General features: G+C 39.0%; 2 protein-coding genes across 6 annotated transcripts in view; one reads left to right on the top strand and one right to left on the bottom strand.

The window, feature by feature from the left end:
* The window catches only part of gtf2h3 (general transcription factor IIH, polypeptide 3), a 161,960-nt gene that overhangs the window by 99,098 nt on the left and 36,963 nt on the right, over positions 1–25,899 (bottom strand). The gene's annotated exons all lie outside the window — the stretch shown is intronic.
* clip1a (CAP-GLY domain containing linker protein 1a) overlaps positions 1–25,899 on the top strand; it is a 39,739-nt gene that overhangs the window by 6,600 nt on the left and 7,240 nt on the right. For 3 of the 5 annotated variants that reach the window (XM_072664938.1, XM_072664935.1, XM_072664936.1), the window contains exons 5-21: positions 511–727; positions 2,103–2,258; positions 2,363–2,454; positions 2,828–2,888; positions 4,258–4,362; positions 9,154–10,059; positions 10,201–10,317; positions 10,670–10,727; positions 12,152–12,235; positions 12,961–13,117; positions 13,657–13,822; positions 14,017–14,232; positions 17,377–19,995; positions 20,858–20,995; positions 21,505–21,611; positions 22,562–22,682; positions 23,554–23,606. In XM_072664938.1, the coding sequence (XP_072521039.1) occupies positions 511–727; positions 2,103–2,258; positions 2,363–2,454; positions 2,828–2,888; positions 4,258–4,362; positions 9,154–10,059; positions 10,201–10,317; positions 10,670–10,727; positions 12,152–12,235; positions 12,961–13,117; positions 13,657–13,822; positions 14,017–14,232; positions 17,377–19,995; positions 20,858–20,995; positions 21,505–21,611; positions 22,562–22,682; positions 23,554–23,606 (5,373 nt within the window). The remainder of the gene's footprint in view (positions 1–510; positions 728–2,102; positions 2,259–2,362; positions 2,455–2,827; positions 2,889–4,257; positions 4,363–9,153; positions 10,060–10,200; positions 10,318–10,669; positions 10,728–12,151; positions 12,236–12,960; positions 13,118–13,656; positions 13,823–14,016; positions 14,233–17,376; positions 19,996–20,857; positions 20,996–21,504; positions 21,612–22,561; positions 22,683–23,553; positions 23,607–25,899) is intronic. The other 2 variants (XM_072664937.1, XM_072664939.1) reach the window with 2 other exon arrangements.

Raw genomic sequence — 25,899 nt, forward strand, 5'->3', positions numbered from 1 at the left:
AACAGTAAATTGTCTAACATGCTGGTTCCTCTGAGAAGGGACTGTTACTACAAGCTAAAACTGAGGCCTGAGTGAAAAGGCACATGTTAAGACCCTTCCAGTGTGCCTGGCAAGCAGTGTGCAGCCACAGGGTTAAGCCACTCACTTTATCAGCTTATCAGTTTACTTGATTTTTAGCTAACTAATCCAAAAAGCACATAAACCTTGGGCTCATGTTTTTGGTAGTTTATAGCACCATGTTTGGTAGCTGCAGTGTGTTATGCCAGAGCCAGTTTATTACCAGTGTAAGTGTATGTTTACAACAGATCAGGATGCAGAGTTGATCCACTGGCACTGTAAAGTTCATGTCCCCTGCCCACAGAGAAACATGAAGAGGGAGAGTGAGAGTGAAAATACAGGTGTATGAATGAATCAAGGCCATATGACAGTCTGAAATTCATCACCAATGTTGATCATCTACTATCTACAAGTTTTAGAAAGTACTCATAAAATCTGTGTCATTGTTTTTAGGTACTTCCAGTGCCAGCCCAAGTATGGTCTTTTTGCCCCTGTACACAAGGTGACTCGCATAGGCTTCCCTTCTACTACTCCAGCCAAGGCAAAGACCACGGTGCGGAAGGTGGTGGCTACACCAGCAGGTTTAAAGCGCAGTCCAAGCACATCTTCAATCAGCTCTATGAGTTCTGTGGCTTCATCTGTAAGTGGCAAGCCCAGCCGCACAGGACTGGTGAGTCATACCGTGGAACTGTGTTTGCTTTCAATAACTCAACCAACTGGTCTGGTAATGTTCTGATTAAAACCTAAACAGCACCTGCTGGAACATACACTGTATTGCCAAAAGGATTCACTCACCCATCTAAATCATGGAATTCAGGTGTTCCGATCAATTCCATGGCCACAGGTGTGTATAAACCCAAGCACCTAGGCATGCAGACTGCTTCTACAAACATTTGTGAAAGAATGGATCGCTTTCAGGAGCTCTGTGACTTCCAGCGTGGTACTGGGATAGGATGCCACCTGAAATTTCCTCACAGCTAAACATTCCACAGTGAATTGTCAGTGCTATTACAACAAAATGGAAGCGCTACAGACTTCCAAACGTCACATGGCCTTAGGATTAGTTCAAAAACAGTGTGTAGAGAGCTTATTGGAATGGGTGGTGTAAAGCAATCCACCACTGTACTCTAGAGCAGTGGAGACTTGTTCTTTGGAATGACGAATCACGCTTCTCCGTCTGGCAATCTGATGGACCAATCTGCCAATCTGACTGCATTGTGCCAAGTGTAAAGTTGGGGGGCAGGGGGGTGAGATCATGGTGTGGGTTTGTATTTCAGTGAAAGGAACTCTTAATGCTTCAGCAGACACGAGTTTGGTCAATTCCATGCTCTAAACTTAGCAGGAACAGTTTGGAGATGGCCACTTCCTGTTCCATCATGACTGTAAACCAGTGCACAAAGCAAGGTCCATAAAGACAGGGATAAGTGAGTTTGGTGCAGAAGAACTTGATTGGCCTGCACAGAGTCCTGACCTCAACGTGATGAACACCTTTGGGATAAATGCGAGCCAGGCCTTCTCGTCCAACATCGGTGGCTGACCTCACAAATACGCTTTTGGGAGAATGGTCAAAAGTTTCCCATAAACACACTCTTAAACCTTGTGGTTTAAGGCCTTCCCAGAAGAGTTGAAGCTAGTCTAGCTGCAAAGAGTGGCCTGACATCATATTAAACCCTATGGATTAAGAATGGGATGTCACTCAAGTTTATATGTGCGTGAGAAGGCATGTAAGCGAATACTTTTGGCAATGTAGTGTATACCTTTACAAAGAACTAAGGAGTTAAGATAGAAATAGCATCTCAAAAAGATATTGGATTGTACTACACAAGAAATGGTCTGTATGTGTTGGCCCTCGCCTTCTCAGGTTGACACTTGCAGAACTAAGGAGTCTAGTTAGACTTATGTCAAAAATAATTCTGACATATTTGCTCAATAAATATGAAATCAGCTTGAATGTTACTGATGGATGATCATGTTTTAGTACTATATTCTGTACAAGTAGCCCATTAATTTTTTTTTTTTTTTATTGCTGTTTTACATCCATACAGTTAACAGAAACATCGTCACGGTATGCCCGGAAGATTTCTGGGACCACAGCACTGCAGGAGGCCCTGAAAGAGAAGCAGCAGCACATTGAGCAGCTCCTTGCTGAGCGTGACCTGGAGCGGGCTGAGGTTGCCAAGGCAACCAGCCATGTGGGAGAGGTCTGCCATTTTTAAATCTATTTTTTATTTATTTATTTATTAAAAAGTTTTGGTTTGTCAAAATCAATCAGTTGTTTAAAAGTTGTATACTTCATGGAGTTTAGATGGAGGCCAAGATGGATAGCCTACGTACCCTGGTAGAGGCTGCAGACAAGGAAAAGGTGGAATTATTGAACCAGCTGGAAGAAGAAAGGAGGTGAGTTATTAATTGACATTGAGTTATTAATTGACGAAGTCTATCTTTAATAATTATAACAGGTTTTTCCTGATAATTTTATTTATGTATCTATTTATTTACTAAGGAAAACATTTTATTGAAATGGAGCACATCAGCCTATAGTAGTTTGTTTGTTTGTTTAAATTTCATTTTATTTTGACACAAATTTGGGCTCCTTTTTGACTATACTGCAGTTAACATGTACCCCTACCATAAAGTTCCATTAACAAAAACTAGTTTGACTGCAGTGGTGATTGGTTCTCTAGGAGTAGTACATTACAACTGCAAGCATTTATAGAAAAAGCTAAAACCGGTCCTTATCACTTTTGATTTTTTTTTTCTTCACAAACAGAAAAGTGGAAGACCTTCAGTTTAGAGTGGAAGAGGCTTGTATTACCAAAGGCGACTTGGAGGTAAAGGGATTTTTAGACTTTCTGCAAATTACACACTTACACATGTTAATGTTCTTATCCACATTTAAAACAATGTTATTTTCTTATGCAAATCTTGAATGTTGACCTAGTTTTATCTATGTGAAGTGCATGAAGTAGCTTAGTGATTTATAACTTAATAAATTCAAGTTTATGTACTAGGATGCACAAATATGTAATTAGCAATTAATACCACAATATTTAGTTCCACAGTGTTGGCTAGGGCAATTCTGCAAAACGTCAGTCATTCATTTTCATGTCTGTTGCATCCCATTGTCACTTGTTCCCCATTGTTCCCTGTTCCACTCAAAAATCTACTCCGATTTCCATATCTAGAAGAGGATTAAAGAACCAAATACAATTTGGTTGTGTCAGAAGCAGGGGAAACCTTTCTGTGTGTGTGTGTGTGTGTGTGTGTGTGTGTGTGTGTGTGTGTGTGTGTGTGTGTGTGTGTGTGTGTTTTTCTTCTCTTTTTTTTTTCTTCTTTTCTTTCTTAAAAGATGGAACTGGGAAACTTTATGAGCGGAGTTGAAATAGCTCAATATCTTATTCTGGAACAGACTTAAGCAACTCTCTAAGTCATTTTTGTCTAAGTCAAGGTTTGCAAATTTCTAATGTAATGGTCCAGGGTGTGATACCTTATTAAACTTAAAACATGCATAGAACATTCTCTCTGTATGGTTTCTGCAGGGCACTGCACCAAATTCAAAGAAACAACAGATTGTAAACTGTGCATCAACCTAGTCAACATGACTTCTGATATATATATATATATATATATATATATATATATATATATATATATATATATATATATATATATATATATATATATATATATATAAATAAAACCTGCTTTATTACCAAAAACATTTACGCTAACGTACAAGGAACTAGCCACTGCAGTGCTGAAAAAGTGAGGAGAACTCAAAATCAACTGCTTTGTTTGCGGGGCGCTTTTTGATGTGTTGATAATCATTGAAATCAGTTAGCCTTAAATTCTCAAATTGCACTGTAATTTAACTTTTTGTTTTCTTTAAAATATTGTCTGTGTATTGTGATCGCAATTTTAATGTGTGCTTGCTCATTCCCTCAGTTTGTCATTTACAGCAGCCTATTTTACTTCACTTCACTCACGTTTTCTGTTGGTGGCAGCCTCATCAGCATCTGCATCAAACATTGCCCTTACCTCACCAGGCTCTGTGCATCCTCAGCCGTGACATTACGCTGGCCTGCATGTGACATCACCACTCACCCCTCCCCTTCCCCTTTTTCTCACCCCTGTGCATTGGGCTGGCATGTGATGGTGGCACTGGTTGTGTTTCTTCCTCTCCCCCTTCTGTACTAACAGACGCAGACCAGACTGGAGCATGCCCTCCTTAAGGAGCTTGAGCAAAGTCTGCTCTTTGAAAAGACCAAAGCTGACAAACTCCAGAGGGAGTTAGAAGACTCTAGGGTAATGGATTTTAACCTGTGCCTTTGGGGGGTTTAAGTACAAGTTTTAAGAAAGTTGGCTGCTCATTTAGAATTCTCTCAATGAGTCAAATGAAAACTTTTGCTTGACTGATTACTTGGATTCCTTCATATTTTAGGATGTTTTCTGTGCAGTTACTAGGGGCTGATATATAGCCTTTTGGATTAATCTTCTTTTAGTTTTAAAAGCTGTTCCTTGTCAGTCCTGGGTCAAATAAACATTGAGAACACCATTTAGTGTTCTGATGGTTAAATGTAAAGTATATAAAGTATAAAGATGCATACTTTTGAATGGCAGATGCACCCTTCTTTATTTAGTCATCAATAAATGTACAGAGTCTTTAATTTTAGCTAAGTTAAAATTACAAATTGTTAATGGGTCGTTTTAATAAGACCCAGCACACTATAAAGCGTCGTTATAAAGCACACATGACTGCACATTAGTTAATTCAATTGCAAAAAAATAGACCCTGCGGAATTACCTGGCCTTCTATATGAATTAATTAACTAAATAATAAAATGGCATCTGCTCATTATCCAAGTCACTATTATGGGCGCTTGCAATCTAACTAAACTTATCGTAACAGTTTTGGGTTTTTTTGTTTGTTTTTTTTTATTTTAATTTCATTTAGCCTCCACATCCACTGTGCAGGCTAGAAAACGTAAGTGAACCCTATCATTTAATAACCCTTTAGCAGCAACCACCTTCACCAGATGTTTTCTTTTGGTGGAGTAGGAATTTTGGACCATTCCTCCCTGCAAATATTTTTCGTTTCATCAGTATTTTTAGGGTGCCTTGTGTGCACAGCCCTGTCCAGGTCATGCCACATCATCTTGATGGTGTTAAGATGAGGACTCTGATTTGGTCATTCTAAAACACAAATCTTTTTTCTTCTTCTTCTTCTTCTTCTTCTTCTTTTTTTTTTTTTTTCCTTCAACCATTCTTTAATTGATTTACTTGTGTGCTTTGGGTCATTTGTCTTGTTGCATCACTCAACATCTCTCCAGCTTGAGGTCATAGACTTCTGCCCTTATGTTCTCTTGAAAATGTTTCAATGCGCCTTTAAATTCATTATGCCTACAATGATGGGTGTCCGGGCCCTCAGGCAGCACCAAACCATGGTCCCTCCACCATGCTTTACACATGGAATAAAGTTGCTCCAAAAAAAGCCAGATGCAATATCAAGGTGGTTTTGGGCAAACATGAGACAAGCTTTTCTGATAGTGGACACATGAACAAAGATTTTTACATTTAGTTAAATCTTCTGTATGTGTTTTATTTTATTATTTTTTTTTAATTAATTAATTTATTTTTTGCCGTCACCCCTAACTGGATGCCTACTTCTAGGGAAAGTAACAGCGGCCCTAAATTTTCCCTGTTTGTAGACAGTTTATCTAACGGTGCATTTTTCTAACAGTGCTTTTGTAGCCTCTTCCATCTTCATGCCCCTCTAGAACACCTCTTCGGAGGGCCTCTGAAAGAAGAATTGTCATGGTTCACAATAGCCAATCTTTCTTGAAGGGGTTTTTCAGTAACCAGGTTTTGTGTGTGTTTATTTAATGGACAAATCACCTGTGAAACGCACACTTTCAAGCTCCTTTACTTAACTGAAACACCTTTTACCAGTTAGCTCTTGGTTCGAAGTCGTTAACACAAGTTTGCTTTATCTAGCCTGCACTGTGGATTTTACTTAATGTGCTCGATGAACATGAACAGTACAACCGTGTTTAGCTAAAAGAGAAATATAAGGACAGCTACTAATTTTGTTTAGCTAGATTGTCTATAATGTTGACTTGGATAACAATCAGACTTCTTAGTAATCATCAAAGTAATCCAGGTAATTCATAAATATTCCCTTTTTCTGTATATAAGTGTTCCCTTTTTCTGCAACTGTATAATAGGTAATGAGTTAACTCCTAACTGTAAAACTGTATAATACTCATTCAACAAACCAGCATATACTGCTTAAATATTTCGAAACTTTACAAAGACCAACATGTTCTATAACTTCTTAGCTTACGGATCAGGAAAAATGACACCACCATTATAGGGTATCAGCTTATTGGTATGTAGGATAAATACTCCAATAATGGAATTCAAACTTTGTATTAACTCTTTATAATACAGAACTACAGTAGTACTCTTAAGTATAATATACAGTTACATACTGAGTTAAAGAATGTTGTTAATGCTGTGGTTAATGTTCACCATATATGTTTACCATGTATGTAATTAGAAATTTAGGAGGCTGCTTGGTGCAGCTATAATGAGCTTTAATCATATCAGAGTGATAATATACCAATTGAGCTGTAGGCTGTCCCTCCAGAGTTTTGCTTATGATCCAGACATTTATTGTAAATGGTGATGAATGTTGCCTCTACAACATCCATGAAGCACATGGTTTCATTTATTTTCAGGATGACTGTTGGTACTTTTGTTTTTCTACTCCTTCCACTATCAAAATACACAGCATTCTTGTTTCCCCAGAACTTCTATGACAGTTAATCTATTGCACTTGAGCCGAACAGCTGTAATGGGGTGTTTTAAAATGTCATCACCCCTTCTTATCGGAACGTTAATTTATTAATAAGCATCGGTATATTTAAATGTATTTTTGTAGCAAAATTCATGATGTTTTCAAGGCTGAAAGCTGTTGAAAAAGTGAAAACTTGATTTGTGCCCAAAATGAATCAATGTGCGATCTCTGAACAAGTATATTTTCCAGATAGCTTAATTTATAATCCTAATAAGCCTGCTTGTTCATATAGGAATAATCGCTTGTTCATAACGCATTAAGGACATGTTTGTATTTGACCCAGGTCTGTTTGTGTTCTTGCTAATTACAAATCAGTACAATTAGGAGAGGAAATTGTAACGTTAACAACAATTGCATGAATTAAACATTTAACAACAATTGCATGTATAATAACAGTGATTCTCTCCTAACTGCAGGCTAACAAACTCTTGATGATGAATGCCAACTGGCTGGGGGGGTTGTGGGCTGTTTTAGTCCTTTGAGTTCCAAACATGCTCATAGTCCTCTAAAAATAATTAAGGGTGAATAAGATGAATTAAGAGATTCAGTTGTTTTAGATTTCTGCACAGTTATGTTTTTTGTACTTGGTCAGTCCACCCAGTCTGCACTGCTTCTGGTACGTTTACATTTTTAGTCATCTGTCTATCTAGCCGTACCTAAAATAGTAACCAGTCAAACAAGCAAAACAACACATGTGCTTTTTTATTCAGACGAATAGATAATGACCAAAGAAGACCGTCAAAGTTTTTTGACAAAGGTAAGGAAGATCAAACCATAGCTAAGAAGCCTAGACAGGAGTTTTTAGATTGGCATATTGTTTGTACTTTTAATGCTGCCTAAGCAGCTGAGCGCTAATGTAACACAGACGTGTCCTGTTTAGTGTAGATACCAGGTCAGTCCTGCCAGTCATCCTCTTGACCTTGTGTTTTGTCTTTCAAACCCTTTCCTAACCCTACTAAACACCTTTTACATCCACAAAATTTCCCCCTGAGAACTGAACCAACAACATTGGGAAGGCCAGTTAACCTAATCTGATGGTGCAGCTTGGAACTCTGCAGCACTGAAATTGCCCCCTCAGTCCTTCAACCTAGTGTTTCTTTTCAGAAATTTGATATGACCCATTTTAATAGTTTTTTTTCTATCTGACGCATCTGTGTCATACTATTATTTACTGCAGACATTGGCTTTAATGTTTCCCTTTACTTGGTATGGAATTGAAGCTCCTGGCTCAAAAATGTTATTAAAAACTATGGCTGGGCAGTATGACTGTGTATAACTTCGGTTGTTTTGCAGTATATTACTGTATTTTAGTTTATTCACTTCACAAGTTATTTATTTTTGGGTGTGAAATTAACGAATGATTTACCTTCTTTTAAAAGAGTCCAATTACAAACTGTAAGCCTGTTTTTGTAGTGTGCAAAACAGAACTAAATAAGAGTTACTGCCATTGCTGCAATTTTTTAAACATGTCTCTTGAAAATCTCTCAACATTGTAGCATGTTTAGGAAGGAGAGCGAGTGTGTGCTGTGTAAGCTCTGTGATTGTAGCTGAGGTGTCTCACAGACTCCACTGGATGATGACCTCTCCTAAAGATCTTATGTAGTATCTCCGTGATCACAAGTTTGCCAGCAGAAGTGCGCGGGTTAACTTTATCAAGCGAATGTGGAAACAGCCCGGGGGACCTTCAGGAGCGTGCGTGTGTTAGCCTATCGTTTGAGCAAGACAAATTTGAAACGGTATACCAAATGAACCATCATACCGCCCAGCACTAGTAAAAACCAGTGGCCAGTTTCTGAATTCTGACTAAACATTTGAAATATTGACAGATTCTAAACTAGAGCCATTCTTACTATGCAGGTTTTCGAATAGAGCAGGGATGAGAGAATGCATTACTAAATCTGCTGGTTTTATGTTTAACCTAGCTTCAAAACACCAGAGCACAGTAGAAAGGAAGTTCTAGTTACATTCTCTTTTATCGTTTTCCATAATGCATGAAGTAAGGACTAGTCTGTTCCAGCTTGTACCGTAATGCTACAAATTCTTCTCTAATGAAAAGTAGTCCCATCTCTGGAAAAAAATGTAGATGTAGATTTAGAGCTTGTTTTCAAACTCAGTTGGGATTTCTTTCATGGTATTTAACCATGCACTGCAGATGCGGCAGATAGAGATTAGGTAAAAACGCTGGAGTATTAATTTAGCAAACAGTTTTGTCAGACTGTTGGCTGTCCTGTCTTTAGGTTGCCACAGTGTCTGAGAAGTCTCGCATTCTGGACCTGGAGAGGGACCTTTCTCTGCGTGACAAAGAAGTGGCAGCGCTTCGGCAACACCTGGAGACGGCGCCTGGACATGGCGCTTCTACTCAGGACCCTGCAGCAGCAGTACTTCAAGAGGAGCTTGGTTTGCTCCGTGCCCAGTTGTCCTCTCAAAGTGCTAGCCATGAGGCGGAGCAGGTTGCTTTGCGTTCCAAGCTGGAGGCTGAAGAAAAAGCACATTTTGAGGCATTGGCTCAGCTCCAGGCCTCATCCGCACTTTTATCCAAAGACAATGAGCAACTTCGTTCCCGACTAACAGAGGCTGAGAAGGAGAACACAGATGTCATTGAGCTATGGCGCTCAAAGCTAGCCTCAGCCATGACTTCCCACCAGCAAGCCATGGAGGAGCTGAAGGCCTCTTCAGGTACAGGGGCCAGCGACTCTCAGGCATTTGAGCTTATGGAGTTGAGGGAGACTTTGGAACGGCTAAAGCTTGAGCTAGAGGAAAGCCGAGCCAGACAAAATGCTGAAGCTAAGAAGTGGATGCAAGAAGGTGAAGACCTCCGGAAACAGCTGGTTACCGTGACTGAGGAGAAGGAGCGTCTGGTTGAATCTCTGCGCACTAACCTAGAGAGTGCAGAGGAGCAGCACCTAGTAGAAATGGAGGAAGCCTTGGGCAAACTGCACAATGCTGAACTGAGAATAAAAGAGTTAGAGGAGGAAGGACTCAAACTGGGACAGCAGGTTCAGGAGAAGGCCCGAGAGGTTGAAGACCAAAAAGCAAGCCTTCACACCCTTGTTTCCCAAAACAGCCAAGGAAACCAAGAGGTCCAAAGTCTGTTGGTCCGTCTTGAGGAAGCAGAGAGCAAGACTAGATCACAAGAAGGAAAGGTGAGGCCTGTTTTTAAATTCATGGGACAAGCAGAAGAGCAACTTTTAAGGTGCTTCATTTGTTGTATAAAAACTGTCAAACTGTACAACAGTACTTCTACTACTTCTACTATAGTATCGTGCTTTTCTCATTTCTTCTAGGTCACTGAGTTGACTTTAGCATTGGAGGGCAAACAGCAGGCGATGGATGGATTGCAGCAGAGCATGATCTCCTTGCAGCAGAGTAATAGCTCATGGGAGAAAGAGATTCTTGATTTGGTGAGCTGCAAAATGTTTTAGTTTTGCTTGTTTTTTGTTTTGTTTTTTTGTGATGGAATGTCAGAGAAACTGAGCATGTGCATTATGTGTAATTACACGGTAATATACAGTAGAGAATACTACAGTCTTAAGACGCCGAACCTTGGTTGTTTGTCTGCTTTTGGCCTTATTTCCAAAACTGCAAATCAGCACAATAGTGTTGTGTAGCACAACACTAAATGAAAATTAAGCTTGAATATGTGGGATCCTGAGAAAGCCATTCTGATGCCATGTATTTATGTATTTATCATCTTACTGATCACATTGCTCTCTTTGTTTTTTTAATTAATTTTATTTATTTATTTTTGTGTAGAAAGAGCAGCTAACCACACATTTAAATGAAAAGAAAGAGTCTTCAAATGCTATGCAAAGTAAGTGTATGGTTTTCTTTTGCCTACTGATTAAATCTATTGCATGCTACATATTTTACTATATGTACTTTTGTTTATTACCTGAAAGATTTAAAGATGCTTAATGTTAAAAAACATGGTTAAACCCTAGCTTAGTATCAAGATACATCTAGGTTCACAGATGCAAAGACTGCCATGACTACCAAAATATTAGGATGGAGATGTACACTGCAATATATATATATATATATATATATATATATATATATATATATATATATATATATATATATATATATGTGTATGTGTGTGTGTGTGTGTGTGTATTTGTATTTAAACTTTTTTTAATAGTTTAACAACTCACAGAGCAAGTGGTTTCTGAAACTTCAACGCAAAATACTACTTTTTATGACACACACACCTCTGCTGTCTCAAAAGCACAAGAAACATCTGCTGCAATAAGCCCAAAACTATAACAATGAGTCACAAAAGTTTTTGTTCTGTGGAGCAATAAATCAAAACTGGCCCATGGACGAAGAAAATCTTTTGAGCATATGGCTCAACGTTGTGTCTGGTGGAGGAAGAAGCGTGCCCTGAAAAGAACACCCTTCCTGTAAATCCTAGGAGAAAACGTTATGCCTCTGTGAGGGAAAGGCCACCTTCGTTGTGGACACTGCAACATGCTTGAGCCTTAACATTTCATAGAGAGAAGAGCAAGATTCCCATGGTCAACATAGCCAAGGCAACACCCATTCCACTAAAGGGACTACCACCCTGTAAGCTGGTATGTAGTACCACAAGGCAAGCCCTCACCTGAAATGGGAGATGGGTTGCCCTAGAAATACATGGCGCCGTCACTTGGAGGCAGACATGAAAAGGACAGGCCACACCTGGGGACAGCTGAAACAAATTGCTCAGGACCGAAGTGGCTGCAGAGCATTTGTTGACGACCTATGCTCTATGCGGGGTCACAGGCATTAAAACCTTTTGTGAGGTAGGTGAAGCTGTAAGTGTCCCTGGAACTTCCACCAGTTATCCTAAGCATACCTCAAAGGCTGCCGAGGCTTGGTTTCAAAAGAAGTCCTGGAAGTTTCTGCAGAGGTTGTCACAATCGCCTGACTTTAACGGCATCAATTTTTTTGTGAGATTTGAAAGCGGTCTCAGCAGCAAACCCAAGAATAGAGTGAACTGGAGGCCATTGCTCACGAAAAATGGACTAAGATTCCTCAGGAACGCTGGTGTCTGGCTATGCATCACAATTGCATTGGGTCCATTCTCTGCTAAGTACTAAACAGTTGTGTTGAGCTATTTAAATAAGTCTTATTTAATTGGGTTATTGTTTTAAATAATGTGCCTATACTGCCTAGGTTTGTTTCCTTCCGCTGCCTAAAAACATTTTTATTCTGCAGATTCCCTCTTATCTTTGGTTTTCTTTATTTTCTCAGAGTTACAGGAGTCTCTCAGCAAGAAAGAGGGTCAGTGCACATCTCTTTCCACTGAAGCAGAAATGCTCAAAGTCCAGCTGTCTGGTAAGTGTTTTAAGATGATTTCCAATTTTATTTTGCTAATCAAATGAGTTGTCAGCTGTGAATTGTCCCATTAGTTGGGAAATTGGTTTTAAACACCAAAACAGACAAAACCAATTCTTAATACTGAACATGACTTATGTTCATCTCTAAATAATTTCTTGATGGAATTTGAAATTAGCTGCTCTCCTCTTTCTCCTTACTTTTTTTCAAACCACTAACAGCAATACGTCAAAACAGCTATATAAAAGGCATAGAAACACCAAACATGGAACATAAAATTAGCCTCTATGCCGATGATCAACTTTACTTATATCAATAACAGAAACAATTGAAATCTTTTGAAAATTCTTAAAAAAAAGTTTCTTCTAGATTCTTCTATTAAATATGAATAAAGTTAATGCTAAAATCACCACAGTTATAATTGGATTTTACAGAAAAAATAGTCAGAATGTCAGACAAAGTATGGATTGATGTAGAATGCAGGAAGTAACACACTTGAGTGTCAAATTCAGTTTCAATGCTAATGGCTTTATAAAGATTGTGGATACCTTGATTATCATTCATGTTACAAATTAATCACCAAGCCGATTCATCATGAACACAGTTTGATTCATTTGCATTCATGAATCTTTGTAATTGATTCATTTTTACTTAGTGTAGCAGTTGTGACCATTGTACTAAGCTAACATCTCTGTATAATGCTTTTCCTATTTGTTTCTTTTTAGGTCTGGAGACAAAGTTGAAAGCAGGTGAAGAAAGACTTGAACAGCTTACTAAAGATAAGGCCAAGCTTGAAAATGATATAAGTGACCTTCTAAAGTCTTCTGGAGACAACTCTGCTCAGCTGACTAAGATGATGGAAGATCTCAATCAAAAAGAGAGGTACAGCTTATGTATAAAATATATATACGCATTGTCTTATATTATCATATTGGGGTTGAAATTAAACAATTTTTATTTATGCACACTAACTGAGCACTTAATTAGGGACACATGTACACCTCCTCAATTTTGCTATTATCCTACTCTGTCAATTATGTGGCAACAGTACAGCGCATAAAACCAAGCAGATATGGGCCAGCAGCTTCAGGTATTGTTCACATCAACCATTAGAATTGGGAATATGTGATCACTGATTATGAGCATGGCATGATTGTTGGTGCCACGTCAGGTTCCCCTTCCACCAGCCACAAAGCTAAGATAAGACTGAAGTGGTCACAGACTTACAAAAGCTGGACAGCTGAAAACCGTCATGATTTATGCTTAGGAACACGGGTGATGGGGTCAGGGTCATTTGGCACTAGTTTAATTTGGTTTTATACTAAAGCTGAAGTTGTTCTTTCATGTCTGAAATACATTTTTGTCAGTTTCTTCTCTAGACGATTCTTTTTAAGCCTGTTCCCTGGTATTTCTATTTGCAGGAGGCTTGAGGAACTCCAGAATCAAGTTTCAGAGCAGAAGGAATTGGTTGCTCGTTCTGAGGAGAGTAGGCGTCACGAGCAGGCCCGAGCTAAGCAGGAGATAAATAACGCCTCCGAGAGACATCAAGAAGAGATTTCCAATCTTCAGGCAAAGATCAAACAATTGGTATGAACAGAAAATTAGAAATACTAAAGTAGATTTGTAATGATCTAAAATAGTAAAATTTAGACGGCGTCATTTCTGCTGAGTGTCAGTCATCCAGTCACCAATGTCCAGAAGCCTAAGAGAACTGCTGCGTCGTATCAGGAGTTCAAGATAGTGAGAATGATCTTCCTTCTTTTTTTTGCATTGTTGTGCAGGAAACAAACATTGAGGAGACTCAAGCTAAAGTTCAAGAAACCCAGGTCTCTGGAGAGAAAGCACTTGCCAGTGCCTTAGAGCTACACTCGAAGGAGATACAAGAGCTACGCAGTCAGGTTGAAACAGCACAACAGCAGCTGTGTGTGTCTGAAGACATGTGCCAAAAGCTCAAAAAAGAGGCGGAAGAGTTGGTGACCTTGAAAGAAAAGGTTGAGGTAAGGAGATGAAAATCATAACAAAATAATAGAAAAATAGATCTGAGAGGTATGAAAGTTTAATTGCAGTAACTCAAACAGTGGGCTAGAGTCATAGTACTGACTGATAAATTCAGTTTTCGGGGCAATGATATATTGTTAACAAGGTCATTGTGAATCAAAGTTGGAATTTTTTTTTTGTTTTTGTTTTTTTCCTTCTAAGGAAAATAATGAAAAACTGTGTCTAGCCATGATTTTGATATATAAAATGTGTGTATATATACACTTATATACGCTTATAAAAAAGTGAGACAGGTCGTTTACCCTCCTGAATCGTTGATGAAACCTAGTATAACCAATAACCAATGCGGCTATACTTTCAGCACTAGCAGTGAGGAAGATCTCAAAGGTTACTGCCTTTTGCTTGATGAACAGCAGCCGTTAGAGTTGATTATAATTTTCATAGTGTTTAAAAATCCATTTGGGGATATTCATAAAAAACTGATCGGTCCACTTAAGTCCAAATCTTTTATTTTGTCCTTTTTTCAACTGACTTTAAGCACTTTTATATTAGATATTCTGTATTTGCTAAACGTTAGCTGTTTGTAAATGTGTTGGGTTTAATATTGAACTTACATTTTAACCCATAGATTATTGACAATCAAAAAGACAGGTTAACCTTTTAAATACAATCAAGGAAAATGTTTTTAAAATTTAACATGGGTCTTTTTTCCCCCAAAAAAGGTGTTCTGCATTTTCCTTAGGTAGAGTAAATGGCAATTACTAATGGTAATTTCACTAATCAAAAAAACCCTTCTACTCTTTGTGTTGTGTTTCGCATTTGTCTAGCAGTATCACCCCAAGTGATCTTGTGATGTCCAAAAAAACAAAAAAACACAAACACACAGGTTGTTGCTTTCTTAATCCACTTTTGGTAGGTATTATCCACTGCACACCCGGGAACACCCCACATGACTTTCCATTTGAAGACGCTCTGACCCAGTCATCTAGCCATCACAATTTGGCCCTTGTCAGAGTGGCTCAGATTATTGTGCTTGCCCATTTGTCCTGCTTCCAACACATCAATTTCAAGAACTTACTGTTCACTTTCTGTCTAATATGCCCCACCCCTTGACAGCGGCCACTGTAAATAGAGAAAATGTTTTTCACTTTGCCTGTCGGTGATGTCAATGCTATGGCTATATAACACATACACACTCACAGTTAGGCTTTAAATACACTGCTTAAAAAAATAAAGGGAACACTTAAACAAAACAATATAACTCCAAGTAAATCACACTTCTGTGAAATCAAACTGTCCACTTAGGAAGCAACACTGATTGGCAATCAATTTCACATGCTGTTGTGCAAATGGAATAGACAACAGGTGGAAATTGTCAATTAGCAAGACACACTCAATGCAGGTGGGGACCACAGACCACTTCTCAGTACCTATGCTTTCTGGCTGATGTTTTGATCACTTTTGAATGTTGGCTTTCACACTTGTAGTAGCATGAGACGGACTCTACAACCCACACAAGTGGCTCAGGTAGTGCAGCTCATCCAGGATGGCACATCAATGTGAGCTGTGGCAAGAAGGTTTGCTGTGTCTGTCAGCGTAGTGTCCAGAGGCTGGAGGCTCTACCAGGAGACAGGCAAGTACACCAGGAGACATGGAGGAGGCCGTAGGAGGGCAACAACCCAGCAGCAAGACCGCTACCTCCGCCTTTGTGCAAGGAGGAACAAGAGGAGCACTGCCAGAGCCCTGCAAAATGACCTCCAGCAGGCCACAAATGTGCATGTGTCTGCACAAACGGTTAGAAACCGACTCCATGAGGATGGTATGAGGGCCCGACATCCACAGATGGGGGTTGTGCTCACAGCCCAACACCGTGCAGGACGCTTGGCATTTCCAGAGAACACCAGGATTGGCAAATTCGCCACTGGCGCCCTGTGCTCTTCACAGATGAAGGCAGGTTCACACTGAGCACAGTCTGGAGACGCCGTGGAGAGCGATCTGCTGCCTGCAACATCCTTCAGCATGACCGGTTTGGCAGTGGGTCAGTAATAGTGTGGAGAGCACAGCCCTCCATGTGCTCGCCAGAGGTAGCCTTTAGGTACCGAGATGAGATCCTCAGAACCCTTGTGAGACCATATGCTGGTGTGGTTGGCCCTGGGCTCCTCCTAATGCAGGACAATGCTAGACCTCATGTGGCTGGAGTGTGTCAGCAGTTCCTGCAAGATTAAGGCATTTAAGCTATGGACTGGCCCGCCCGTTTCCCAGACCTGAATCCGATTGAGCACATCTGGGACATGTCTCGCTCCATCCACCGATGTCACGTTGCACCACAGACTGTCCAGGAGTTGACGGATGCTTTAGTCCAGGTCTGGGAGGAGATCCCTCAGGAGACCATCCGCCACCTCATCAGGAGCATGCCCAGGCGTTGTAGGGAGGTCATACAGGCACGTGGAGGCCACACACAATACTGAGCATCATTTTGACTTGTTTTAAGGACATTACATCAAAGTTGGATCAGCCTGTAGTGTGTTTTTCCGCTTTAACTTTGTGTGACTCCAAATCCAGACCTCCATTGGTTAATAAATTTGATTTCCATTGGTGATTTTTATGTGATTTTTGTTGTCGGCACATTCAACTTTGTACAGAACAAAGTATTCAATGAGAATATTTCATTCATTCAGATCTAGAATTTATTTGAGTGTTCCCTTTATTTTTTTGAGCAGTGTGTATTTATTTCTTCAGTAACTATAGTCCTACATCCTGATTGTGTCAAATAGCAGCCATGAACTCACAATTTTGCCCATTTCCAAAACCAAGTACACAGGAGAATTATATGCATTATTTGCAACAAAGTCTTTACGTTTAGAATGATTACATTTGGCTGATGCTCTTATCCAAGTTCCAGCGACTTCCATTTTAGTCAAAATGTCATAGGTAGGTGAATGTGGTGTTGGTTCTTACCCAAGAAAGTTTGTTTCCATGCATCTAATCTGCACAATTTACATACCCCCTTAGCTTTTTGTTTTTGTTTGTTTGATGGTCTTTCATTTTCCTTGTTCTGTTTGCCTACTTTTTTTTGCATGGGTGTGTTTACGTATTTTTTTTCAACATAACCCTGCTATTGTTTTTTTCCCCCTCTTATTCAGTCGCTCACTGCTGAATTGGCTTTCTCCGTGCAAGGGGCTGAGAAGCTTGCTTCTGAGGTTGAGGATTTAAAGTTATTGTCTGAACATCTCTCTAAGGAAAAGGATGTTCTTCATGCTCAGAAGGAAGATGTGGAGAAGCAAATGTCAGCGTCTCAAGCGAAGATGTCCAGTCTCGAAGAGGAGCAGACAGATCTATCATCAAAAAATAAAGAACTGGCAGCACTTAATGAACAACTAAGCATTGATCTAAAGGAATTACGTTCCACCAGCCAGCGACTACATGAGGAGAAGTTGGCAGTTGACACTGAGAAAGAACAACTTTCCAAGGAGTTGCAGGAGTTAATGAAAATCTTGGAAGAAACAAAAGCTGACAATACTGTTCTAAAGGGTTCTGAAGCAAAGCACTTACTCCAAATTAAAGAGCTTGAAAAGAGTAATGAAGAGAGGCAAGATGTAATTTTGAAGCATGAGCAAGAGCTCCGGAATCAAGAGACGCATAGTACAGAGCTAGCCCAAAAATACACAAAGGTCTGTGAGGATAGGGACAGGTTACAGGAAGAACTTGGATGCTGTCAGGAGGAACTCCAGTCCGTTACATCTCTCAATACAAAGAACACAGAGCTGCAGTCAGTACTACAGTCTGAGAAAGTGGATCTCTCCGCCCAGAATTCTAAGTTGCAAGCTGAAGCTGAATTTCTCCGCAGTGAGAATGCAAAGGTTTTGGCAAATCTCAACTCCACCGTTTCAGATAAAGAGTCTCTGGAAGCTGAAAAGGAAGACCTTCAGAAGCAGCTTCAAGCCACTAAGGCAGCGTTACAAAAGTCTGGCAAGGATAATGCTGAGCTTCAAGCATCCAAGGAGAGCTTTGCCAGAATGCTTGAGGAAATCAAGATAAGTAGGGAAATGACAGATTCTGAAAGACTTGTGCTAATGCAAGAAAAGGAAAACCTGTTGGAAACCCAGAGGAAGATGCAATCTGAGAAGCAGGAGCTTTCTAAAGAAGTAGAGGCTCTTGTTGAAAAACTACGCCTCAGTACAGAAGAGACCGAAGCCGTCAATAAGAAAATTCAGCTTGACTCTGAAGTTTTTGCTCAAGAGAAACAAATTCTTAATGAGAAAGTCTCTGAGACTGAGAGAACCCTTCAAACCTTTCAAGAAGACACACAATGCCTGAAGTCTGCGCTTGAGAAGCAAAAATGTGAACAGGAACATTTGGAACAACAAATATGCGACTTGAAGAACAAGTATGAAAAAGAAATGTCCGAGAAGGCATCCCTTGTGGCAGAGCACAAGCAAGTAGCATCAGAGTTGTGTAGTATCAAGGACGAGCTAAAAAACTCTCTGATGGCAAATGCAAACCTAATTAATGAGAGAACCAATCTGGAATCAGATCTAGAGAAAATGAAGCAGTTACAGGAGACCATGGGCACAGAGAAGATAAAATTGTCACAGGAAAATGTCAGTTTACAGGATCTTTTGGAGAAGAAGAATTCTGAGACTGAGTGTCTAGAGAAGGCCAACATCAGCCTAACTGAGGAAAAACAGAAATTGCAGCTCAGCTTGGATCATATGAAACAGGAGCTTGCCCAAAATAAGGACACCTTTGCAAATGATAAAACATCCCTTCTGTCTCAACACACAGAATTAAACAATGTCATTGAGGTGCTTAGACAGACAAACAGTGATCTGCTTCAGAAAGCTGAATACCTATCAGGTGAGAACAAATCTCTCTCGGAAGCCAAGAATTGCCTAGAAGCTTTTCAGCAAACTCTGGACAACGATAAGAAAGAGTTAGTTGCTGTTAAGGAAAACCTTTCTAATGAGGTTGAGAAACTTATGAAAAGAATAACTGAGTATGACAATGAAAAAGCAGGCCTCTTGGAGATACAGTCCAAGTTAAAGGCTGAAATTGAGTCTTCCAGAAACAAAAAGGAGAAGGCACTGATGGAGCAACAATTGCTGTTCGACAAAGTACAACAGTTAAGGAACTTGGTTAAAGAACTGTGCTCTGAGACAAATTTGCAGGTTCAGGACATTCAGAGTTCAGCTTCTTGTATTCAGAACGTCGAGGAGTTCTTCTCTGTACTCCAAAAAGTCAGAGAAGAGAAAACTTGGCTTGCTAAAGAAATTGAGATTTTAAAAGCCCAAGAGGAAAAAAATGATGAAGCTAGATCCGATATGGTTGTTGCAAAAGACTTGCTTACTTCCAAAATTGACGAACTGGAGAAAAAAACAGCTTGCCTTGCTAAGGAAAAGGGTGATCTTCAAGCTTTAAAATCTTCTCTGGAGCAAGAGGTGTCGTCTCTTCGTCAAAGCCTGGACACCAGTGACAAGAAGTGCTCTGACTATCTGACAAAGGTAGAAGAAATGAAAGTATCACAGCTTCATTTAGAAGAACAACTACAGAACCTGCAAGATGCCAATGTTAACTTGGAGGAGAAACAAAAAGCTGCAGAAATGCAAGTGACCCTTTTGTCCAAGGCCCAGAATGAGGGAGCTTCCTGTCTGGCCACAGTGCAAGCTGAGAGGGATGCTCTGCGGAGTGAAAAGGAAGAAATCAGCTCTATGGTGATGCAACTTGAGGCCCAAAATAAAAGTGCTCTATCAAAGCAGCTTGAGGTATTCTGCAACTAACAAACCTCCGACGACTTACTAACAATCACCCAGCTTCTAGATGTAGCGCTGAATTGCTTTCTGCACGCTAACATGCTTGTTTTCCTTTCTATGCCAATCTCACCTTCATTGTTTCTTCTTATATACATTGCTAACCACATTAATTTACTTCAATTTCTCAGGGTTTCTGTTTCCTTTTGTTTTTAACAAATGGAATGTTGGGTTTTGTCACTAAAAGTTAAAGGGTACTTTCTCACCAAAGTAAACTAACAACATGAATATGAAACATAAAAGCTGACGATTGTGCTGGTTAACATTTCAGCAGTGTATCCAGATTATTTGTGTACGGTTCTTTTCAATATTCAATAGATAAAATTTGTAAAATCCTAGCCTGCATTTTGTTGTTCAGATAATTTCTTCTCTTACCATTTCCTATGCTTACAGTAATTAGATTTTTTTTTTTTTGTACCAGCCAAGAATTATGCATGATTCATTGAATGACTAAACACTAAGGACCATTTTTTCCCCCTCTACTTAAGCTTTGTAGAATAAAAGATGAAAACAATTCGATTCACTTCTGTTCTGCCACATTCTAAAGGCATGAATAATTTTCTGCTGTAGAAATGCTGCTAGCATGTAGAATCTTCTTATTGGATGGTTAAATAATTGGTTGTCAGCTTGGCTTGAGTAGCAGGTTGAAATCTGAATTGATGCAGCTGCAAAAATGGCATTGCTTCAAATGTTCAGGTTTCTTCTCTAGGCATGCAAGTGCAGGGTGTACCAACTCTCTGCACCCTGAGTGTTGAACAGGTTCCTGGTTTTTCTTTTGAATGGGACTAACTTTTGCCTCTATCTCAATCTGTTCTAGGCTGCAGAGAGTGCTGGGCAGACCTCCCAGGCCTTAGAGAGATTGACCCAGGAAAAGCTTGCATTGCAGAAGGAGAAATTGGAGGCAGAGGCTTTAATCCAGGAGTTTAAAAACACCAAACAAGACATGCAGAGCCAGGTAAGGGGCTAGCCAGGGTGGAAGGGAGGAAACTGGAATCCAAATAAAATCACACCAGCGGAGTCTCGCCCAGGTCATGTTATTTGTAGTCACAAATTGTGTATGTAGTAAAATTTCTGCAGCAAATGCCAAAGCCAAAAAAGGTAAGGGGTTTCATGAGTGTTTGGTTTTAAACCACTGTGGCCCCTGTATTATTAATAATCTTGGAAACTAACTTAAAGTTTAACTGATGTAATGAGTAATGCAATATGTTAGTGTTTTGGATGCAACTATTCCAGTACTACTCATTTCGGCACCGACACACATGCCACATTGTGTGTTCTCTCTTTATCTGATATTACAGTGCACTGAAACAGGGACGTCAATCATAAACCAACAAAAATACATAACAAAAAAATACATAATGTATTTAAAAACTAGTGGCACAGCAGATAAATCCATATATTGTCCTTAATTACCAATGGAGTGAGTTTGAGCTGAATTGAGTCTAATTTGTGTCTCATTCACAGCTGAAGAGCCTGGCAGAAAAGAACTCTCTGTATGAAGACGAGCTGAAAAAATCCAAAGAACATCTGAGCTCTGAGAATGAAAGGATTAGCAGTCTTTGTAAAGAAATGTGAGTATTTGTTTGTTTGGTTTGTTGATTTGTTGTTTGTAAGAAATGCCGATCTAATTACTAGCCATATAAAATAGTTTCTTGGTCATGACTTAAGGACAAAATATACTGTTTTCCTCTGTGTTAAAAAAAAGGTTGTATGTGTGCTCTGCAGGTCTTGGCTATGTGATCTCTTTCAGCAGAAGGGCCAGAGTGGGCTGAGTTGAATAAAAACCTGCTCACAATAATAGCACATATGCACTCAAGCTCCTATTCAATTAAACTGTTTTAAAATGAAACCGTATTGTGTTTCAGTATTTTTGATGGGGTAATATACAATATATGTGCAAAAGTATTGCAACACCTACACATTACACCTACAAGAGCTTTTATGGTATCCCATTCTAAACCCATAGACATTAATATGGAGCTGGTACCCCCTGTTTTACAGCAGGCTTGGAACCTTACATGGTCTGACACTGGTGGTTCTAAAATGCTTCAACTTTTTAATATTACCACTCACAATCAGTTAATTCATTGAGCTCTTTAGAACCACCATTTCTTACACTAATAGGTGTAAATGGCTAGGTGCTTTTTCTTTTCCTTTTTTTTTTAAACACGAAACCCCTGAATTCAGTGATTTAAGAATTGTGTCCCAATACTTTTGTCCATTTAGTGTAGATCCACCAGAACACCATATTCCCATAACTTTACTCCCCGCTTCCTTTTTTGAAACTGTTTTATTTAAATTATAGAGCTTTTAGTTTTAATTTTGATTGTTGGGTTTTGGGGACTTTTCATTTACTTGGTATAATTGGAAACGATTTGCACATGCAAATAAGCTAATAAGCACAACAGTTACATTGCGGTAATATTATCAATACTACCAAATACTAGCTTCTTACCCTTTGTCCACTCTTCGTCTTGTTTCTTTGTGCCTCCTTATGAATGTTTGTGTCTCTTTCTCTTAGTGAGGAGCTGAAAAGGGCAGCAACTGAAAACACTCTGACCATTGAAACTATAACAAAGGAAAAGACAAAGCTAGTTAATGAACTTTCAAGCAGCCAAGAAGAGAATGACAACCACCAAAAAGTATGGCAACTAAACACTTTCCCTTTTTCCACATTATCTTGGTGTTGTATTTACCCAGCATGTTTAATGGGCTGAAAATAGATACAATATTTTATCATATTGTAATGAATTTGCACATAATGTGATTCAAAATATGCTTTTCTTGGCATAGCGAGGATATTGTTTGTGCTTGATAAACACTGATAAGCTGCAGGTTTCATTACAAACAGTGTGATTAGACTGGTTTAATTAGATGAAGAGCAGCAGATGTTGAATAAAAATCACTATACTCCGTATAGGAGAGAATGTGAAAAGTAGTTTTTAAGAATCTGTTGCTACTGATGTTTTTAGTGTGTGATTACATATATTGTGATCAATATCTTTAAATATTGTGATCTAGTGTTATCTATCATATCACCCAGCCCTAGCTCAATCTCTTGTGAACAAACAACAGTCTTGTTAAAGCACACTTGAATAGAAATATGTCTTTACCCTTAACACCAGCTGACCTATCCATGCTCTACTCATACATATTTATTTTAAATCAGTTTTGTGATTTGTGCTTAATATGTGTTTGTAATTGCACCAGAGTTAGAGCTTCATCACTGTCAGTCTATGATAATCTTCTTACAGAGTAATAATTAATAAGTAATTGAGTAATTTATGTACATAATTACTTCTGCTTTTACTACTACTACTATACACAATAATACTAATATTAATAGTAATATATACTTTTTTCCTTCTGTAATTTGATACATTTTGAGAGTCTCTGATACGACCAACTGTGATTGTGTGCAAGTTGAAGCTAAATCTTTGTCAAATAAACGCACAGTTGAGTGAAAAATGTACCACCATAGGCCTCCCCTCATCAGTTATTTTCTCCTTGTAGCTCAAGAAGGAGTGGGAAAGCCTCCAGGTTCAGTTGAAGGACATGGAAAAGAGGTGAGGCCAAGGATTATTTATTGTTTTTATATGCAGGTCTTATATTCATTGGTAATGTAGTGCTTAAATGTTTTTTTAGAAACTCTCTGGTTGAGCATACTACTTTTTTCTTGCTGTGTTCACCAAAAACATGCTTTGCATGGTTCTAATTTGGCTTCTTGCGCTTTGGCTGTTTTAAAAAACAAGAGACTACATCTTAAAACTTAATATTAACATAATCTTGGGTGCATACTCAAGCCATGCTACTTGGACAATGTTATGGTGATCATATTGTAGTACAAATAGTACTAGTAGTACAAATTTGGCACTGTTTGCCAGGCTTTTTCGACTATTGTATAGGTGTTATTAGGTTGGTGCGTTCATTTAGATCAAGCCACATGGAACGTATATTGAGTCCATCTGTTCGTTAACTCTGCTTATTACATTTGCGGCATTTAGCAGATGCTCTTATCCAGAGCGACTTACAAAAGTGTTTTGCCATTTACCCAAGAATAGCCTCAGCTAGTTTAAATAGACTAAAAATTCAAAGTGACCTCTAAGCTTAGACACTACTAAACACAAGTCCATATAGATACCATAATACTCTACTAGAATTCTACCAAGAATTCATGGAATAGGTGGGTCTTCTGTGTCTTATGGAGCAAGGTATAACATTTGCACTCACACCACCTTCAACTGAATAATTCATAGATGGCAGGACCTGGGAACAGAGCTGTGTAGGCTGCTTACACAGAACAATTACAACTAAAACTACTTTTATGTAAGGCATAATTATTTGGGAGGAAAAAAAATGTTGTCTCCCCAACTAAGTAAGCAGTAAACCAAACAGTTCTCATCATTAATTGGTATCAAATGTTCCATTTTTTGTAGGAACTCTGCTTCATGTGACCTTTTATGTACATTTATGTTTGGGCAGGACTGCTGTGTCCAAATAGACCAGAGGTGGGGGTCTGTGCATTTTTGTCAACAATGCATGATTTACCATAACACACTCCACTGTACACCTGGGCCATCATTTATCAATATGCTGTTTTGGCGTGCATTGATCATGGATAAGGATTTCATGGCAATATTAACCCCTTAATAATTCTTTTATATGGAATCAACCCAGGGCAAAATGTTACATAAAAATATACAATACACCCACAAAGATTATTAATTTAGGGGTCCTGAAAACTTCATGACCAAGCCCTCTTAACTTGCTGTTAGCGTTCATGATCGACTACAACTGGTTCCTTACATATGGTCACAAAAAGGATTTGTTTGACAGCACTCATTCGATTGACCAGATCACAGGAGCCCAGTGAAGCTAAGGTCTGGAAGACGACCGCAGCTGCCACCCTCAGAGGACCTGCCATGTAACTGGAAGCTGCTAGAACATCAGTGTCAGATTTTACTGTGCCATGAACTGCAAAACAGAATCCTCTGCTCCAAAATTGGCTGCTTTAGGCTCAACAAAGGTTTGCAGCTGACCTCATGGACAAAGCAAACACCTTCTGGAGGAAAAGAAGGTCCAAATCAACAGACATGGAGTTGTTTGCCACAAAGACCACTAACTGTGCATGTTACAACTCATTCTGATCCAAAAAAAGTATGGTTCAATGACCGATTGAAAATCCAATATTTACGGTCATGTCCATGATGAGTGCAAGTGACATCTCGCCACAAATTAACTTTTACTTTTAGTCAGCCAAGTTTACAAGGTGCTCCCAGACCTTTGTTGTATGTGATCACTAGTGTTGGCAAAATAGGCTAAAAAAGATTGATCACTGCGTGAAATTAAAAAAGGAAGAGTTTACAGATTATATTATCGTCATAAAAATTGAGTGACCCCTAAATTTTAATAAGCCTTGATGACCGCATGCACTCAAGCGCTAATGAGCAGATCAAGTACACCTGACAGTTGTCAATGCTATTTTTAATTAGTGGGGTAAAAAACCCCAAAAAACACTGTTTTGTAAAAAGACTTGAATTTCTTGCATATTTCTTTGACATTTTGCTTGTCAATTTTTCATTCTTTGAATTTTTTTGTTTATTATAAAATTTGTTCACTACTTGTCTTACCAGTTCTGTTACAAACGCATGGATTTGAGCTGTTTACAGTTTGTTGTAAACATCTCACCCTTAGCATATACTAAATGAGGGCCCGATCAGAAACCTAGCCCACCCTTCAATTTCAACTAAATCGACTCACTATAAACCTTCTCTACCATGTTTACACTAATACCAAGAACAAAATCCACAAAGTTTTAGCTCACGTACACTTCTCATTAGCTATTCACTATTTACAAAC

Source organism: Salminus brasiliensis, chromosome 20, assembly GCF_030463535.1.
Source record: "Salminus brasiliensis chromosome 20, fSalBra1.hap2, whole genome shotgun sequence".
NCBI lineage: Eukaryota > Metazoa > Chordata > Actinopteri > Characiformes > Bryconidae > Salminus > Salminus brasiliensis.